Here is a 14238-nt window from a genome sequence, read left to right as displayed (position 1 = left end):
AAATTTTGAACTAATTTATAATTATATATTGAGTCATTTAAAATTTAAATTTTTATAAATTAAATTAATGATACTCATTACTTTTCGTCAAACGTTGAAGAATTATCATTTTTTTAATATCTCATTTATTTTGAGTCGTGAAATGGTTCAAACTTAAATGGAATTGGGCAAGTATTTTTGCAGGCCATATATTAGGATTATAAATAAATGATTCTCCAAGCCCAACTGAAATTAATGTTTAGCGATATAAATAAATTAAAGTAAAATATGCATTTAGTATTTAAACTATTAATTTTAATTATTTTGGTACTTAAACTTTAAAATTTTTAGAACCATATTTAATATTTAGTTTTGTTTTATTTTAGTACCCGCCGTTAAAAACTTAATGCGTTTAGTACTTAAACTATCAGTTTTAGTCCGTTTTAATACCTGAACTTTCAATTTTTTCAAAACTTAACGTTAAATTTTGAACACGTGTACTAAAATGAAATAAAAACTAAACCTTATGTACGGTTTTGAAAAAACTAATAGTTTAGGTACTAAAATAGACTAAAACTAATTGTTTATGTACTAAACTGTTATTTACCCAATAAATTAATATATTGGAATGGCCCACTATTTTCAATAGGAGTTTAACGTGGGTCCCATCAAAAACGATCTAGTTGTTGATGGGTCACTCATGTTTCTTGTGTATAATATATTAGGCTGAACTTCATCTAATGTAATATCAATGACTGGATCTGTTATAATTAATAATTTTATTTTTTATTTACATATTTAAGAAAATAGTACAAATAAATTTTCAAAATTTTAAAGACAAAAATAAATTTTTAATAAAAAATCTAAAATATAAATAAAAACTTAAAATTTTATCCTCACTCACCCTTGTTTTTCATGTTCAGATTATTTCAAAAACATTATTTTCGTTAATTAAATTACAATAATCAATTATTAGAGTTTTTATTTCCATTTTTACATTTTTTTAATAGAATAAAAGCTAACTGTCGTAGTCTCAAATCTCTGGTTTTATGAGCATTTAGATATGCTGGTTTGAGAAGGCAACTGCTGGTGGATCCACACGTTCCCAATTCCCAAAGATGGAGCAAGAAATTCCCGCGATCTTGTTATGGATAATCCACTCTCACAAAACCCAGGTAATTGTAATCGGTTTTTGTTCTATGATTTTAGGTGCCTTAGACACCCAGACTGCGGTTATAGACAAGGTATTTTGTTAACCGCTTTGCACGCATGTGTTATTACTTTTTATGCTATCTCATTGTAGATTTTGAAAAATGAAATGAGCAAATGCCTTGCAATGCAAAACATTTATTGTGTTTTCAAGGTTTTGGATCCTAATGTTTAAGACATAAAAGTAATATGGTGTTGATCATCGTAGGCGAAGGCTAGTTGGAGTTGGTAATTCAAATCTTATTTCGTAGTGTCCTATGAAAAACCGTTGGATTTGGAAGACAAAATCCTGGGTCAACTAAATTTTAACTCTTATTATATGAATATGTGAGGCATCAAAAACTGGTTCATAATCTGTTTCTCTTTCTTGCTTATTTGTAGGAATGCATGAACTCTTGGCTCCTCTGCTGTACGTTCTTCATATTGATGTTGAACGTCTCTCAGAAGTGCGGAAGCTATATGAAGATCGGTTCATTGACAAATTTGATGGATTTCCATTTGAAGAGAATGGTGGTGCTTACAATTTTGATTTTAAGAAGTTTTCAGATTCTATGGAAGATGAGGTAGGATCTCAACGCAATTCAAAGAAAGTCTGCAGTCTTTATGAGCTTGACTCCGAGATACAGGCTATTGTATTGCTAAGTGATGCTTATGGAGCTGAAGGTGAACTTGGTATTGTCTTGTCTGAGAAATTTATGGAACATGATGCCTATTGTATGTTTGATGCTCTGATGATTGGGGCACGTGGGTCAGTTGCTATGGCAGATTTTTTTGCTTCCTCTCCTTTAGCCGAGTCCCAAAGTGGCTTGCCTCCTGTCATTGAAGCCTCGGCTGCACCATATCATTTACTGTCAATCGTTGATTCATCTCTGCATACCCATCTTGTTGAGCTTGGCGTTGAACCGCAGTATTTTGCACTTCGCTGGTTGCGGGTTTTATTTGGACGGGAATTTTCACTTCAAAATCTCTTAGTTGTATGGGATGAGATTTTCTCAGAATAAAATAGCCCACTCGATAAAGTTTCTGAGGACGTTGACCATTTCAGTTTTAAACTACACAGTTCACGCCGTGGAGCACTAATTGCTGCTATGGCAGTCTCTATGATACTTTATCTGAGATCTTCCTTGCTTGCCACTGAAACTGCAACTTCTTGTCTTCAGAGACTCTTGAATTTTCCAGAGTATAAATCTGGAAAATCGTATAGAGAAGGCAAGGTCACTGCAAAGTCTTGCATTGGAATCTAACAAAGCATCTTTATCGTCCGCATTTGGTGGGGCTTATAACTGCATGAAATCTCCATCGAGCGGTCACAAAATTTCATCTGATTTAGGTTCTCCAAAACCTGCTCCAAGCCCGCTGCTTGACAGCTATTGGGAAGAAAAATGGAGAGTGCTTCATAAGGTAGAGGAATTAAGGCAAAATAGTTTAGAAAAGCATACTACAAGTGGGAAAAAGGGATGGTCTGAAAGAGTAAAGTTTGGCCTACTTAGAACTGAATCTGCCCCATCACCTGCAATAAAAGAAAAATTCAAAAAGGACAATCATTCCATTAGGCGTAGTTTGCTTGAAGATTTGTCCAAGAAGCTCGGCTTGGAGGATGATGCTGTAAAGGGAGGGTTTAATTCAGACGACTATCGTTCTGAAGAGGTTCAGGGGGAGGGGCAAAATTGTGCTAACAAAGGTCTATTTGCACAGCTGTGAGAATGGAAGTGGAGCTGTTGTCAGTGAAGAGAACTCATCTATTTTTTCAGACCCACCAAGTCCTCCCGGTTGTAGCATTAATGATCATGAAAACGACACAGAAAAGAGTAGTGTTACTTCAAATTTATCGGTAGATGATAACGATGATCACCGGCAGAGAAGCTCAGAAGATTTACCTCATCAGGTTCCCCTTCCTCCCGAATATGTCTCTCGAAGTCCTCTGCATGGGAATGAATCTTCAGGGAAGACCTCATCAACAAAGGAGAGAAGGCATCTTTCAGGTAAATTCCAGTGGTTTCGGAAGTTTGGGCGAAGCAATGTCAGTGAGGAGACATCCGATAAACGAGGAGGTACCAAGGAGGCTGCAAAACCTCCAATTCATGATGGCAAGAGCAGTACAGCAGACTCATCTGCTGCTGGTGCTTCTTGTAACTTGCATCCGACCAGCAAAGGTGATACTGTGGACCAGAGTATGATGGGGACATTGAAGAATCTTGGGCAGGCTATGCTTGACCAAATCCAGGTAATATTCCCGTTTAATTCCATGGAAAATGTTTATTGTTGAATCACTAAAACCTGAACCGGTTTAATTCCATGGAATTGTCGAATGAGCGAGTTTTGATTGACAGTTTCTGGAGTCGGTTTTCCAGCAAGATCAAGTAGGATCATTGGAGAATTTGTCTAAAAACAATCTAGTTGGTAAAGGGCAAGGTACAACCATTACAGCTCTCAAGGAGCTTCGAAAGATCAGCAAACTTTTATCAGAAATGTGAGATTTTTTTGTTTCTTTTTCCTTTTAAGGCAACCTGTATATACTTATGTAATTACCATTTTTACTCTAATAAAACAAGTTTTGTTGGTTTCTTGATTTGTTGGCCACTGTATGTAGAAGTCTTTGTCAGTGTGAGAGAATCAGGGATGTGCATACACTTCTGTTGTAACTTATTGTACGAGGAAATAGAATTGCAACAAGATTCTTAGTTTTATGATGAGCTTTATTTTTGTATATCCGCCCATTGATATTTGACTGAATGATCGATTAATTCGGATGATATATTGTATAAGTCTATTATAAAAAGATCTCAATTTATAAGATTCCGTACAAATAATAAATTGATTTAGATGTTGACATGAATAACAAATAATAAAGGTCAAGTACGCAACAATAGAAATGACCCAAAACTCTGTCAAGAAAACATCCATAAATGAAGTCAGCCTCTCGTTCCATAGCTGCATTACAAAGAAATCTGCATCTCATTTGCTTGCCATTTCAACAACCAAACAACTACATAAAGCGTGCTGGTTCGTAAATAAAACAGAAATGCCTGTTGCAGATGCAGTGGGGCTACCAAGCACCGTACAACGACTGCACCTATATAAACATCGGTTTCAACTTTTCCTCTTACTCTTATGATTAATTAGCAAGGATAAGATTGTCAGATCTCTGAAGTATGACCTACTCTATGTTGTGGAAGCCTGGGAGGAGAGACGTGATGAAGCCGAAAACAATCATCTGGATTTCCTTTATGATCCCCCACCATTGATTACGAGCATTTCCTAAACCGGGGTCGGCTTCATTCTCATTCTCAACTGCCTGGTTGCCATCATCTGCTGGTCGGTTCTCATTCTCCGCTCCTGCTGGTCAGTTAAGATATGATGTTAAATAAATAAAATATGAATGAAAGGCTGAACGAATTTAGATTCACAAAAATATTAAACATTAAAAGAGAGTACCAGCCAAAGCCGCATTTTCATTGCCCTGCCTTCCAGCAGCAGGAACATTCTCTGCTCTGGCAGCAGGCGCACGTGGATGAGGAGGTGCGGCCGCCCTCTGCATGCCTTGGGAAAGCCATCTTATCAATGGCGTGAGGGCTCCAGTTTGATACCTGCAAGAAAACAATTGTCATTGTTTATCTCGACCAAAAAACAAAAAACAATGTGGAAGTGAAAGGTTAGTGAAAAGGGAACCACCCATCATTATTTTAGAAAAACTAGACCCCCCCCATTTATTAGCCTAAACTCTAACGCCATTAGTGAAGTATATGTGATTCCAACGGTAAAAATGCCCCCCTTTCACCCAACATCCAAAGAAAGGATCACAATTTCTTTTAAAGCAAAAGTCACATTCTCCATTCTACAGAAGAAGAAAAACCTTCTTCCTAAACCCTTACTCATGCACAAGGACCCATCAAGCCATAGCAACCCAATCAGTACAAAGATGGTCAAAAGCAGGATTCTAGGACTTGTATCTAAACTTAAACTAAATAATAAGGAAAATGGCAGTCCTGATGAGCAGAGCAAGCGTTAAATTCAAAGCAATTAGAAGCTCAGAACTTACAAATAGACAAGTGAAGCAAAGAACACAAGGACAGCCAGCCTCTGTCTTGATCCATCTTGGTTGAACAAAAATATTACAGCTGCTAGCTTAAGTATAAGCAACAAATCTAGCTGAAATACAATTTGGAATCTTCTTACAACAACTTGTCTTTGAGGTCCCATCTGTTGATGTTGCGGTTGTTGTGCTCCTTGCTCTTGCTCCTCAACTGTGGCTCCTGCCTCCGACCGTCTGTTAATGGAAACCATGCAACAAAGTAAGGTAAAAGTAAATCAGGAGATTTGAATCGGATGTATGATAGCAATGTAAGATAAAAGGAAAAGGGAGGATGGAAATTTAAACAAGTTAAAAGCATGAAGACTGATAACATCAGGAGATTTGAATCGGATGTCTGAAATTATTTTTATTTCAGCGCAAGTTAGCAAATCCATTTTCTTCCTACAGCGTAATAAAAATTCCCTTTTCCTAGAAAATGAATGTAAGATTATTTTTATTTCAGTGCCAGTTAGCAAATCCATTTTCTTCCTACAGCGTAATAAAATCCCCTTTTCCTAGAAATTGAATGTATAGCACTATAGCTAATTTTTTATCTTTAAATATATGTAAATAAAAAGGAGAAAAAGAAGAAGCAAAATATATAGAAAATAACAAAATGAGGCGCCTAATTGTCTAGTAATGGCAGCTGCTCAAAAGCTTGTGCTAGGTGCTGAATGTTGTAACAATAAAAGGAAAGTTAACAGGCTGGATATAGCGAAGGGAAAAAGACAGTAAACCAGGATGAAATTTGAAATCTAATACATACTCACATTAATTTAAATAGCTTGGTCATGAATTTATCTTAAAAAACAATCAAACATACCCAGCATACCAACTTCTTTGTCCAAACTCAACCAAATTGACTGGAATCAGATTTCGTGGTAAAAGTTGGACGAATAAAGTATTGTACAGGATATCACTTACAGGTGCTGAATCCTAATCCAATAGAATGGTAGGTGAACATCTTCATTTAACAAGAGGTAGATAGATAAACTACAGAAATATACAAGCTGCAAATTTACTTACGTGGGTATATTATAGGTGAGGGGAATGAGATTGTTAGATGGAATTCCAGCAATATGCCCCATAAATGGTTGAACAGGAACAGCATAAACGCCTGCTCCACGGTTCATCTGTTCCTGATTTTGTAATGAAGTTAAACCCGGGATAATTGCAGGATACATAACCGGAAACATCTGGAAATCACCATTTTGAAAATCTGGAACACCAAAGTATCCAGGAAGCTGCAACATAAAAGATACATAGAAACTAAGAGTGGAAAGAAAATTACAGACACAAAGCGGTAGAACTCAACATAATAATAATAATAATAATAATCAAAGTTATTGTATTAAACAAATTAAATTTTAACTCAAAACATATGATATCATCGGCCAATAATTTGCCAGAAGATAGATATAGCTAGAACTCAGATCTCATAATTCATAGACATTAGATGAATCAAAACCATCGTTTTATATCCACCCCACTGAAAACCCCAATATTTTATCTCGACTAAAAGGGGGGAAGCTAAGAAATACCTAGAAAAACCCAGCCCCATAAGCCAGCGAAATTCCCCAAGAGGTAATTGGAAAAAATTGAATAAAAAATTATTCTTCTCAAGCTACCAAAATATATAATCTCTATCGAAAAACGCACGGATGCAAACGAATAAAGGAACAATTGAATTGTAGGGAAAAGATCGCTCAAGAGATAAATTGTGAATTGAAGATGAAAACCTGGGGTGCTTTTGCAGTGTTAACGGAGGACATTGGTTGTGAGCTAGATGACGCCGTTTCAGATTCTACAGCCATGACGAGGGTGGAATCAAATTCAAATCAGCTCGATTGTTCTAAATTTCAATCACTAAAATTTGTCGGATCAATTTTATAGATAAACCTTTTCCTTTCCAAGGTTTTTTTTAAATATTGATAAAAAATGTTGTGGTGTTTTTGCCAATTGAAACATGCCACGTATCATGTAATTATTATTTTTTATTAAATTAAGGTGATTATAAAGTATTATGTATTATAAATACTTATAATTATTTGACAATGAATATTCAATCATCTCTAAGAATAACAACAATTTCTTTAATTACTGAAATAAATTAATAATTAATTTTGTTGGGATACGCTTTTTACCCAAACAATTGTTATATATATATATCTTAACTCTGAAGTTCTATAAATAAAAGGTTTTTTTCCCGACTATAGCGATTAATTTTTAGGGAAAATTATAAATTTGGTAAATAAATTTTACTATATCTTCTATTTTCACTTACCGTACTTTAAATCTTTTTAATTTCCTCACTGAATTTAATATATTAGGTTTTTTGGTTATTTGATCATTAAATAGTTAACGACATTAAATTGGACTCTTATATTGATTCAAAATGACTTTTTTTTGGATAAGTAAAAATTTTATTATCCAAATAAGAGAAAGTACATTACAATACAATCAAAGATCAAATAAAGCTAATTACAACAAAAGAATGGTTAACAAATACCCCAATTGGTACAAAGTTGCATATTAACAAAATCAAGTCTATTAAGTTATCTATTCTCTATTCCTAAGTAGAGAACCAACAGTCTCCTTAATAGCAATGAGCAAGTCATCCATAGTTCTAGCTCTACCTTGGAATAGACGTCTATTTCTTTCTTCCCAAACAAAATAGATGAAAGTGCTCCAAGCAATCTTCAAAATAGAGGAAAGAAGAGATTTACCTTTCCAACAAGAAATAGCCCAAGCAAGCTTGATATCCCAAGGCATATGAGGCTTGGTTAAGAGTGAAAGATGCAGAATTCTATTCCAAAGAGAATCAACCATAGCACAATCAGCAAATAAATGGTTTCTTGTTTCAAGGCCCTCGTTGCAGAAAGCACAAGAACCTTCAGTGGTTATCCCCATTCGAATGAGTCTTTCCCGAGTAGGAAGTCTATCAAAAATTGCCATCCAAGACGAAATTGTTTTGGTAAAAAAATGTTTCTTTTTAAAAACAGTGTCATTTTTAATGTTGTTAACTATTTAACAAATGAGTGACCAAAATGAGAAATAGAGTAAAATTCAGTGATACAAAAACTCTAACGTTAAGTTTAGTGACGAGATTGAAAACTTTTAAAGTTCAGTGAACAAAATATGAGAGAGTAAAGTTCAATGATGAAATTTGTAATGTACTCTAATTTTTAAAATAAGTTAGAGTGTTTAGTGACGAGATTGAAAACTTTTAAAGTTCAGTGAACAAAATATGAGAGAGTAAAGTTCAATGATGAAATTTGTAATGTACTCTAATTTTTAAAATAAGCTTAGAGTAATTTTCTTTTGTTAATAGTTCAGACTTTGATTAAAATCAAATTTCATAATTTTTGTGAGAAGACCTCGTGTAGTTTACTAATTTGGAATTGAGAGGTGATTAGAGTTTATGATTTAATTTTCTTAATCATTTTTATTAAGAACTCGACTATGATTAGAATCGAATTTTCCAAATTATTTCACTTAAAAAGAGCAATGGCCTTGGCCTTGGGTATTAAATTGAAAAAGCTAACTCTTATAGTTCATCCATAAAAAATTATATATTACATACTAATTCAATTGAAAACTAAAATACTATTCCTTTAAATCATAGATAATATTAGTATAAATTTATTTTTACATATTTATATAATCATTTTAGTATGATAAAACAATTAACAATCATAATTTACCAATGTATCATTGCTGTTGCAACATCCAAGAAAAAAAAACTAGGTTTGAATGCACTTGGACATAAATATATTACCATCCAAGCATGAGCCTGTGCCGAACCGGTTTTCTTGCTAATATTTAACGAACCAATCAGTCGATTTTAAAATACAAAGGATTTTCAGGGTAAAGAATGCATATGGTCTCCGACTATAAGGTACCGCTCTATTAAATCACTCGACTACTAGAAGTTACAAAATGATCATTCGACTATAAAATATTGTTTTGTTGAGTCCCTCGACTATTAAAGGTTACAAAATAATAACTCGACTATTCATTATATTCTAATCTTGTCATTTCCCGTTAAAAAATAGACGATATTCTGAGTTGAACGTTAACTTGTTGGCTGTGACATGATAAAATTTAATCTTAAAATCTCAAAATACTATCATATCTCAACCATCATGTTGTCATACAACTTAAACAACCGACAATTTTTTAATGGAAAAAGACGACTATGGAATATAATGAATAGTCGAGTGATCATTTTGTAACTTTTAATAGTCGAGGGACTCAACAAAACAACATTTCATAGTCGAAGGATAATTTTGTAACTTTTAATAATTGAAGGACTTAATAAAATAATACCCTATAGTCGGGGACCATTTGTGTTCTTTAACCCATTTTTTTATGTATATACTTGAATATGTCTTAGTGTAGCTTTTGATCACTTGAACTAGGAAATTCATGCAATCGATAACCAATCGATCCAAGAAACCCACCATAACAGTGTGATGCAAAGCTCTGTACAAAATCATTAAAAATACTGTACACTGATCAAAGTAGGCTTGGGGAAAATTCATGACAATACCGAGGCAAGTCGACTGATGCTGAATTGTAATGATCGAAGACAAAAGTACTAATAGCCTTAAAGCAGAACACACGATATAAACCATGGGATTTTTATGTTAATTAACTTTAAAAGCTTAAATAAACTAAACAACGAGTCGCCAATACGTACAAATGTACAGTAAACATCGGTAACTGGCGCTCAACCAAGCATCAACCACTTCCACGGTAGAATAAAGTTAAAGAGGTATTAAGCAAAGAACAACATTAAACTCTCTATACTAAGACTATGGAAATTGTATCTATACAACATCTTACTTGCATTCCATTAAGCAGCCTCTCCCGTAATGAACTAGATGTGAAAGGTGAGCAAGCCTGCATATGCAAAACATTAATTCGATAGAAATATAACAAAAGGGTGGAGATCTATCACCACAGTTTCAGATCTGAACCAGAGGGGAAAATGAAAAGCCTAATCAACAAAAACATGACGTATCGATTAGAATTTTGTAAATTATCTACCGTGGCGGAAACAAGATAATTGTTCAAATGAACTGATCTGATAGCTGCGTATTGAAAATAAAAATGGCAATGTTTCGCTCTCAAAGACACATGGCAATATGGTTGCTGCTATGAAAGTAATACTAATACATATCACGATCATTACTTCGATTTTCCAACCGTTCAGATCATATTAACAAAATGAATATTAAAAATCATTATTCATTTTCAGCTCTTGCAGCAACACAATAGTTTTCTAGACTTTACTTGTACAAGCATGCAGACAACTTTCACTCCATGTTCTAGCTCCAAGAAACACAATTGCTTTGAGTATACATCGAGCATTGACATATATTTGCCAAAAATCATAGAACTACAAAATATGTCACAAAATCCCTGTCAATAACACACCCTAACTTCCATGAAGTAAAACCAAAACCAGTTTTTGAATATACGTATTTAAGGACTTTCATATCCGATCACTAATGGCCATCACTGGATTAAACTCAGGATACTAATTGTCAGCTAATTTTTTTTGGCAGCTTCAAGAGAAAAAGGAAACTGTCCTTCAAAGTGTCAACAACCCTCTATTGCTTTTTTTCGATGGTAAGTTAACAAGCATTTCTGTTGCTTTTATACATGTATAGAGTTACCCAGAGTTAGTGGATTGAACCCCTAGCATAAAAACCATGTAAACAGGAAGTAAAGCTTGACAAAAAAGAGAGCAGCTTTCAGCTAGAAAAAAGTGAAATTAATTTAAAGTTGTTAACCAGATGACTCGGGAAAAAGAAAACGATGAAATTAAACAAAACTATATATTGTCAGCTTAAAGTTCCGTCCTGGAAGCTAATTCAGTTAAACCAATTGCATAATTTGACTGATGCTGAAGAAACATCATACTTCAGCTGTTAATCATATTCCAAAAGAACTGAGCTACTCAGGCAAAGTACCGAAAAGAAACGACTCACCTGAGACGAGAGGAAGCATGTTGCGAGAGATGGAAATAATTCAGTAGGATAATCATAACCATCCGCGTGTCAAGAAGATTCACCGTCCGAATCACTCGAAATTTCCACCTCTTCTTCCTCTTCCTGCTGCTCTGGATTTTTCAATTTCACATCCATGCTTGAAACATCTGTATGCTCACCATCTACAACCCAAATCACAAAATTATTTCTCTGATGAAAACAACTCAACGCCGATTTCTTCAATAATGGATGAAATGCAGATTACCTGAAACAAAAAAGGAGGAGCAGGGCCAGCCGCGGCCAGTGGTGAGAGAGAGGTACTCGTCGGGAGTGAGTTGATTGGTCAACTGGTCAATAATATCGGAAACTCGCTTGGAACCATGGCGAGGCAGAGGGACCCAGAAGGAGGAGCCCGGGAAGAAAGGGAGCCAATCAGGTGTGGATCTCTGGACTACTATGGCGTGGATGATTTCCTCCATTTTGTTAATGGCGGAGGCTGATGAAGAGGCGGAGTCCAGATCGATTTCGAAAAGCTCAGGCTTTGATGAAAAGCGGCGGATGAAGGAGGAGCGGTGGTGGAGAACGGACCGGCTGAGGAGTAGGGTTCTCGATAGCGTTCGGGCCATAACTTTTTCTTTGTTTTCGATTTCGGATCTGTTTGGTTTGGCTTTGAGTAGTCTTCTTCTTGCTCTGCATTTATATTTTCTTCAATTTAGTTAAAATTTAGGCTTAATACCAAACTAAGCTCCCAAACTATACCCTAAAATTCAAATAGGTGTTTAAACTAATTTTCGTCTCATTCAGGTATCTAACGTTACAAACATTATCTATTTAGGTGTCTGGGTTGGTAACGGTGTTAATTTTTCCATTAAATGGCACGTGTCACAATATAGTAATTTTAAAAATTTTATTTAAAAATTAAAAGATTAAAATTATATATTTTAAAAAAACAGAAAACATAAATTTTGAAATAAACCCAAAACTTTGAAAACCTTCATTTCAATCCTTAAACCCATGTCGCCCGTCGTCTTTTGTCGTCGACGAAGCTCTACCCGACATCCCCTCCCCCAGTGACCAAAAAATCATTACTAATAGACAGCCTATCGAAGACGAATCAACGTTTTAAACCGTTTTAACCCTAGGATTAAAATCATAATTCCACGCGATTCCGACTGTCGATCGACTAAAAATGCGACGGTGTATGAGTAGGAGGATGGTAGGGACTACTTTGGTGGTCGTGGCCATGGTCGAAAAGGGCAACAATGACGAATTAAGGTTGGGATTAAGATTCTAGGGTTGTTTTATAATATATGAAAAGTTATTTTTTATAAATATCTTAATATTTTTAATAATTTATTTTAAAAAATAAATTTTAAAATCACTAGATTGTGACTCGTGTCACTTAACGACATAAAATTAACGTCGTTGACAGCCCGAGCACCTAAATGAGTAACGGTTGTAACGTTAGCTACCTGGATGAGACGAAAATTAGTTTAGGCATCTATTTAGGTTTTAGGGTATAATTTGGACACTTATTTTGGTATTAAGCTAAAATTTATCTCATGTTATTTAATTATTTGTTTTTTTAATTTTTATTTTATTAAAAATATCTCAAAATATACAAATCTAACATATAAGTTGAATACACAAATTTAGTCTCACTATACATATTTTAACTTGCAATTTTTTTGTTAAAAAAATGACAAACTAAGTTGGATGTTAATCTACTGATTATAATATAATAAAATCTAATTTCATAACTGTTTGAGCTGCATTTTATGGATATAGTCTTTATCTATATTATTATCGAAATGGTGCTTGAAAGCAATGACAGTATCAATAAACATCATTAAAAATGATTTTATTATATCTCAAACAATAAGTTAAAGCCTAGCTCAGATGATCCTAAATTTTTAACGAAAATGGACAAGTTTAAAATATATAAATAATTGAGTTGTCAATTTGTAACTTTTAATAGTTAGAGACTCAACAAAGCAGTGCCCTAAAGTCAAGAGATCATTTGCGTACTTTGTTCAATATTTAATGTATTATATATAATTTTATTAATCTATGGTGATTACAAGTGGTATTATACGTTTTGAAAATATTCAATTATTTGACAATGAACACTCAATTATCCTGTAATCATTGGTGTTCAAACCTGAATCCTTTATATATAACAAATATTTTTTAACGACCGAGATCATTTGGTTCGTGATTAAGAATAAAATTACTAAAGGAAGAAAATGATTACATATACAAAAAGATTGATTATAAATTAAATGAGATTTGAATTTGATATATAAAAATATTAAGGATTACTTAATTACTATTAAGCCAAAGTTTTATGAATAATAATTAATTATATATTTTAGAAAATTTATTTATAAAGAAAAACTAATATACTATTATTAAAGAAGATGAATAACCAAGCTGGCCCAACCAATTGAGGCTTAAGGCCATTGTTTTATTTGGTCTTAAAATGACAATCTCGTCTAAGTTTCATCCTTGTTCAAGTTTGTTTTAGATCTCCGTACGCCACGCAGAGAGCCAAAAAAGGGGGAAATTAGGGTCTGCTTGAAATTGGGAAAATGGCAATGAGAAAAGTTTATAGCGAGATAAAAGGGATGAAATTGAAGGAAGTCCCGGGCTATTTCAAGCCGATGATATCTGTTGGGTACGTGAAGAAGGCTGTTCAGAGGGGTTTGGACAATTACCATGCCAAGTACATCGAGACGGACTCCATCGAACCTCTTTACCATCTCTGCTTCGGGGGGATGATCTTTTCCTACCTCGTCGCTCTTCCCAACGAGCGTCGTCATCTCGAGCACAAGCAACATGCCGAGCAGCATGGCCATCACTGATCCCATCTTGGTACTCCTCATCTCTTTTTTATTTTTATTTTCGAGTGTTTCGTTGTTCTGGGTAGTCCTTTGGAATGAGTATTCATTTATCGTTGTTGAAATGCGGGTAATTTTA

The 14238-nt window shown here is 34.3% G+C and overlaps 3 protein-coding genes and 1 pseudogene across 3 annotated transcripts; 2 read left to right on the top strand and 2 right to left on the bottom strand.

Moving 5' to 3' along the window:
- The first annotated feature begins 1111 nt into the window (after positions 1-1111).
- LOC120164805 lies at positions 1112-3469 on the top strand (annotated as a pseudogene).
- Positions 3470-4113: 644 nt separating this feature from the next.
- Positions 4114-7110, bottom strand: LOC120164801. The gene is made up of 5 exons (XM_039174451.1): positions 7000-7110; positions 6287-6504; positions 5228-5455; positions 4624-4775; positions 4114-4524 (listed from the first exon to the last, which is right to left on the bottom strand). The coding sequence occupies exons 1-5, from the start codon at positions 7072-7074 to the stop codon at positions 4346-4348; spliced, it is 852 nt and encodes a 283-aa protein (XP_039030382.1). The 5' UTR covers positions 7075-7110; the 3' UTR covers positions 4114-4345.
- Positions 7111-9829: 2719 nt separating this feature from the next.
- Positions 9830-11914, bottom strand: LOC120164803. Its single transcript, XM_039174453.1, has 3 exons — positions 11525-11914; positions 11260-11441; positions 9830-10165 (listed from the first exon to the last, which is right to left on the bottom strand). The coding sequence occupies exons 1-2, from the start codon at positions 11883-11885 to the stop codon at positions 11329-11331; spliced, it is 474 nt and encodes a 157-aa protein (XP_039030384.1). The 5' UTR covers positions 11886-11914; the 3' UTR covers positions 9830-10165; positions 11260-11328.
- A 1845-nt stretch (positions 11915-13759) lies between these two features.
- Positions 13760-14130, top strand: LOC120164804. Its single transcript, XM_039174455.1, has one exon. It carries the CDS (start codon positions 13851-13853, stop codon positions 14121-14123), a length of 273 nt encoding a protein of 90 aa, XP_039030386.1. The 5' UTR covers positions 13760-13850; the 3' UTR covers positions 14124-14130.
- Positions 14131-14238: the final 108 nt, after the last annotated feature.

Source organism: Hibiscus syriacus, unplaced genomic scaffold (assembly GCF_006381635.1).
Source record: "Hibiscus syriacus cultivar Baekdansim isolate YM2019G1 unplaced genomic scaffold, ASM638163v2 tig00111542_pilon, whole genome shotgun sequence".
Taxonomy (NCBI): Eukaryota; Viridiplantae; Streptophyta; class Magnoliopsida; order Malvales; family Malvaceae; genus Hibiscus; species Hibiscus syriacus.
This window is presented reverse-complemented; position numbering and strand designations above follow the sequence as displayed.